General features: G+C 52.5%; 1 protein-coding gene across 1 annotated transcript; it reads right to left on the minus strand.

Annotated features, from left to right (window-relative positions):
- Positions 1-995: 995 nt before the first annotated feature.
- Nppc (natriuretic peptide C) lies at positions 996-5,266 on the minus strand. The gene is made up of 3 exons (XM_008838081.2): positions 5,021-5,266; positions 4,317-4,627; positions 996-1,492 (listed from the first exon to the last, which is right to left on the minus strand). The coding sequence occupies exons 1-2, from the start codon at positions 5,108-5,110 to the stop codon at positions 4,337-4,339; spliced, it is 381 nt and encodes a 126-aa protein (XP_008836303.1). The 5' UTR covers positions 5,111-5,266; the 3' UTR covers positions 996-1,492; positions 4,317-4,336.
- Positions 5,267-5,715: the final 449 nt, after the last annotated feature.

A 5,715-nucleotide genomic window follows, 5' to 3' on the forward strand; every position in this document is an offset into this window, starting at 1 on the left:
CCAATTCCCAATCTACATAGTATTACGATGTCACCAAGAGTCTTTGATAGTTTTTTCAAGGTCTTGCTCTATAGGCCTGGCTGGCCTGGAATGTATTTTGTATACCAGGCTGGACTTGAACTTGTGATTCTCTGCCTCTGCTTCCCAAGTACTGGGATGACAGGCATGTGCCACTGTACTCAGATCAGAGAGGCCCTTTCTGCCTCTGCCTTCCTCTAATGGGGTCAGACCGCACAGTGGTGTCTGTCTGAGTGGAGGATATAGTGGAGGATATAGTGAGATTACCTCTAAATTATTTAAAAGTTTCCTGCTGATTTCAGGAAAGAGATTTTAATCTAAATTATATTCATAAATTCCAAATCATTATTCATAATTTCACATTCAAAGCCCAGGAACTGTAATCGTTAGCCTTCTCACAAGGTACACTCCACTGCACACGTGAAACATGAGCACCTCCGCTTGTTCTCAGAGGTGCTTGGCCTCAGCTGTCAGCCAGCCATGGCAGTCCTTGTGGGGTTCTAGAGAGCTGCTCCCCTCAGGCTTTGGAAGCAGGTCTATAAAAGAGACTTGCTGCAGGCAACCTGACAATCTCACGGGATGCACAGAAACCTCGTTGCCAAGACAAGGGTAAGTTTGGAGCCCTTTCTTCCCATAACAGAGAGAAGGCAGGGGCAAGATGGGAGGACCTTAAAGCAGCTGAACCAATTTCAGTTGAATTTGGGATATCAGTTTCCCATGTGTCGGGCTTGAGCGGAGCAGGCAGAGTCACCCTGGGATGGTCCAGCTCTGTCCAGAGAGACTGGCATCAGTAGATCAGAGAGTGGAAGGGCCAGAGTCTGCATTCTGACTAAGCTCCCCAGGGGATTCCAACACGCATCCATTCAGAATCAGGAACCTGACTGACAGATCTATTTGGAGGCAAAAGTGTTGTCTTCTCATTCTCCCTCTGTGCAACCTAATTCCCAAAATGCATTTCGATGAGTAAATAAAGACAGTTTTCAAGATGTTCATGGAATGACTTTTTTTTCTACATTTTTCAACTAGTTAGGACAAAAACATTACAATGGTTGGCTTCTTTCATTTAGTTACATAAATAAAATTTTTATAAATATCTCTTTATAAACAATATAAATAGCTTTACAACATAAATACATTTATGCATGACATGAATTTACAAACAGCAGTGTATTACAGCTGGTTCTGTCAGTCTCTTAAAAACTGTCCCTTGTCATCAAGTCGGTGTAGGTGTGAGTGTTTCATGTATATATAATATATATATAATATAATTTTTTATTTTTCATTTTCAACCCCCCAAACAATAAAACCATACCCTCCCCTCCCCAAATAATAATAAAACAGCTGGTGTTGTGTATTCCCAGTACCAGGAAGGAAAAAAAAAAGAAATGTAAAAGCCACATTGCGTTGGAGGTGTTTCCAGATGCTGGAGGCTGATGACCAAGGATGACCTCAGCGCACGGAGCAGTTCCCAATTCTGAAACACAAAGTGGACACAGGACACTCAGTTCTGGCCTCTTAGCTGAGAAAGTCCAGCCTCCAGGGTAGTTCTAGAACCTTCTTTCCCCTTTGTTGCAGTAGGTGAGGCAAAGTACTTCTGCCTTTGTCCTATAGGTCCTTGCTGAGGGCCTTTGGCACTGGCTGGAGGGAGGTGTCATAAATTCTGGGTTGAAATCCTGACTCTGACCTTGACTTCCTAGATGGCCCTGGGTAGCTTTGAGCTCACCCATAAAATGGATAATAGCCACCTCTCAGGGTTGGCGTTGGGATTCAACAAATGCCACATATTAGGTATCCTTGGTGTCTGGGTCACAGTCATCAAGCAGCAAAGAGCACTTCCTTCCCTAGCTAGTTTTGCCACAGAAAGTGGCTAATTCAGGGTCCCCTTGAACAACAGGAAAACTGGGGTCTAACACTAGTCTGGACAAATGGACAGTCAAGTTGGATTGGTGGGTGGAGAGAATGAGAGTAAGGTGAGGAGAGCTGTGTTTAGTCCCTGCTAGTGGCTGTGTGCTGAAAAAAGGCGTCCTTCTGAGGCATGCAGGGCCCTCTGGAAGGACAGCACTCACAGAGCGGCTGGGCTGGAATGGTCAGGTCAGCTCTCCCCAGCTCCCTTCTCTAGCTGTTTCAAGTGTGTTGGTCCTGGGGCCCAGGAGCACAGTGTCCATTGAAATCTAAGCCACACCCAGCCTCTGTCAGTAGTATAATCAAAACCTATAACCATCAGCGACAGTCATTACGATGGTGCTTGGAGGTGAAGTCAACTTCTGAGTGGGAAATGGCCACAACCTCAATAGCTGTCATCAGGCACTATCCTTCTCTCCAAGACCAGGTGGTACTCTGTGCTGGGCTGCACCCCCCGCCCCAGGAGCCTGTGGGGTTGGGAAGGACAATCTGCCCTTTCTCTGGGGATGGATAGAGATGGTTAAAGCTATTGGCAGTGGCCGTTCATCTACACCAAGAGAACTTCTAGGAGGCTGACAACCTCCCCTGGTCAAATGGGTGCAAAAGTGTTAGCAGTCTAGATCCCCCTCCTAGTGTCTCTCACCACTTATGTAACCACCATCCTATGCCCATCGACGTCCATGCACAAGAACAATGCACTTTCAGGGAAGTACATTCCAGACACCAGTTCAGAGGTGAACTAACTTTTGTTTAGTTCTAAAATGTTCAAACTTTAGAATCTAGGCACTTATATCACAAACTGAAAATCTGAAACCTCTTAGTCTCCATCTCTCCACCTAGAAGAGGAGAAAGCAAAAGGTATCACAATGGCAGCTTCAGAAGGCCGGCTCCTAAGTGCAGAATCACTTTTCTTTCTGAGTAGGGGGTACTAAACTAAAGATAACACTTTGCAGAACTGGGGAGAAACATTCAGCCAGCTGGAGTCTGGCAGCAGAAAGGGGAACGGGCGGCTGAAACCTAGGCAGGGGGTAGTTGATGGAGCTGCTAAGCTGGATATGTGGGTTTCTCTGGTCGTTGACCATTATTTCCAAGAGTCCTTTTGGGTGTGATGCATGTTCCAGATTGCTTCAGGCCAGGCTCCATCCCTTAAGTTGCTCATGGATTAATGTGGGGACACAAACAGGGTCACAAAACATCACATTTCCTGTGAAAGTCTCTCTTACTGTAAAAAAGGCTCATGCAATGTGCTGGAGAGGTGTTCCTATTCCCTACAGGGAGAAGAATGGCCACTGACTAGCCTCAATGGGCGGAGAGAGCAGCCTCCCACACCTGGGGTAGGGACAGGCAGAGTATGGGATGAACAATGGCAGCTGGTGGGTAAGAGTCAAAGCTCGGAGGCAGCAGAAGCCTGACCTTAAGGCACCTGACCCTGCTATGTGCTGTTCCATGTACACCAGTAGGCAGCAGGAAGGGAGAGAAGGAAGGAAGGGACGGAAGGGTCTTTGTAGCAGTGAGTCATCATGAACCTCTAATAGAGGATGCTGGTAAGACAGAGGTTTCCAGGCCAGGTGGAGGGTAAGGAGGCCAGAAATAGCCCAGAGCACAATGTAGGGTTGGTAAGGAACTCATTTGGGACATATTGAATTGGAGGTTAGGGCAAGAAGTAAGATTTAGTCTGTTCATTTCTCTACCTTGAAACAGGGTTAGAAGCTCCAAGGTTCACCCCTGAAGTCACAGGGTTGCAGGATCAGGACCCTGGACAGACCAGTTTGCCCACAGTTGGGTTTAGAGACCAGACAAGAATTAGAATGCCCAAGCAGAAGGGTGTCCTGCTGCTGCCCATGGAGGCTCTCCACTGTGAAGGGTAGGCATTTTTCCACACCTGTATTACTTCAGGGACAACGAACCCAGGAAGCTGTCCTGGCACTTTGCTTCCTGGTCACGGGCACAGAGCTGGCAGATATTTTACTCTGGGCTGGTGGGTACATCCCTTCTCCCAGGATCCTTTTAACATTCTCCCAGTTGGCTGAGTCAGAGCTAACACTGCTAGCTGGCCTGTGGTCCAGGGTGGAGGTGGGAACTGGGCCCACACAAGCCTATTTCTGCATCCTCAGAGAAAGCCAGATGGGGCCTTCGAGGCTGAGCTGGTTCTGATCTTGCCTATGTTCCCTGACTTCTTCGCTTTCCGAATCTGTAAAACGGGATACGTGAGGCCGCAGGCAAAAGCCTGGCGCACACTCGATTCCATGCCAGAATTGGTTGGCCGGAAGATCCCAGCGCCCTGGGATCAGCGAGGAAACCAAAACAGCCTGCGCAAGGCAGAGACCGGCTGGGTTCTCCCAGGTGCCAGAGCTAGGCGAGTCGGGAGCGCCGGACGCGGGGATGGTGGTACTCACCGCCGCCAGGGGTCGCCGCACTAACATCCCAGACCGCTCATGGAGCCGATCCTGTCCAGCTTGAGGCCAAAGCAGCCTTTGGACAAACCCTTCTTGTTGGCGCCTTTGTATTTGCGCGCGTTCGGGTGCTCGTGCAGAAGGCGGGCCCAAGCTGCCCGGGACTTGGTGTCCACGCGCAGGTCCCGGAGCAGTCGTGATCGGTCGCCCTTGGGATTGGCACCTCCGCCCCCGGGAGTCTTGTCACCCTTTTTCTGACTGCCACCGGCTGCCTGGGGCTCGGCCAGCTCCTCCCCTGGCGGGGTTCGCGGGACCTGTGGGATCAAAGAGTGGGCCGGTGAAGGGATGCACGGCTGCAGCGCAGGCAACATTTGCTGGACGCAGAGCGGCCCTTCCAGGCCCTGAACGCGCCCCCACCCACGCGGGACAGCTGGGTCCGGCATCCACCTGCCACGCAGTCGTCCGCTCGAGCCCCTGGCCCTCCCCTTGCCTCTTGCCCTGCTGGGCACACTGGAGCATGGGGGTTGCGCATGTGTGTGCATTCTCCCGGGACTGGGGAAATAGACTCGGGAAGTCCCGGCTTTGAGGACACAAGTCCGAGGGGTCTGTCTTCTGATCCTTCCCGCGCCCTCCTGCACGCCGCATCCATCCCGGCGTGCAGCCTCCCCGGCCCATCACTCGCCTAGCGTCCCCGCGACAGCACCCACCTTCGGTGGCGCTCCGGGCTTGGCTTCGGAGGGCCGGAGCGAGAGCAGCGTGAGCAGCAGGGCGCAGGCAATAAGCTGGGAGAGGTGCATGGTGCCGACCGGTCTCTGGGCGCAGACGCTCCGCAGCCGGGCTGGTGGGTACTTCCGCAGGCGGGTGCGGAGCAGGCTGGCCAAAGAGCGCGGGTCCCAGTGCTGCGCGGCGCCGGCTGGGTGCGCTCTGAGTCCGTGGCTCGGCTCCTGCCTTTATAATCCAACCTGCCGCTGATGTCATCCTCCCGCCCACCGGGCCGCCAGGGCCAATGGCACCGCGCACGCGGTCGAATCGACCGCCGGGAGGGGGCCGCGGGGGCTCCCCCCCTCTGCCCCCACTCACATCCCACCTCCGTGGGATCCCGCGGCTCGGCCGGCTGGATCCAGGCTGCACTTGGAACTGCAAAGCAGAGCGCACAAGAGAACTCCATTTGTAGAGAGCGCGCACGCTCCAGCTTGCAAGATCCTGGCGAAGTCTCAGTGCCCTGGGTACTCACCCGCTGGGTCCTCACCACCGGCGATGCTCCTGGGAGGGATTTGTATTCCTCTTGCAAGGTGCAAAGGCAGGCTTAGAAGAAATGCCCCTCATGCAAAATTACAGAGCTAGAAAGTTGACACTGCCCGAAATCCACGCAGACCGCCCTGTTTCCAAACTCTTCGCTGCC

Source organism: Nannospalax galili, unplaced genomic scaffold (assembly GCF_000622305.1).
Source record: "Nannospalax galili isolate Female #2095 unplaced genomic scaffold, S.galili_v1.0 scaffold1138, whole genome shotgun sequence".
In the NCBI taxonomy this organism is placed as follows: Eukaryota; Metazoa; Chordata; class Mammalia; order Rodentia; family Spalacidae; genus Nannospalax; species Nannospalax galili.

What these genes read in the sequence shown, in the direction of transcription:
- Nppc (XM_008838081.2), bottom strand. Translation starts at nt 5,110, where the DNA reads ATGCACCTCTCCCAGCTTATTGCCTGCGCCCTGCTGCTCACGCTGCTC. An exon ending in AGCCCGGAGCGCCACCGAAG is followed by an intron (nt 4,628 to 5,020) that starts GTGGGTGCTGTC and finishes TTGATCCCACAG; the next exon opens with GTCCCGCGAACCCCGCCAGG.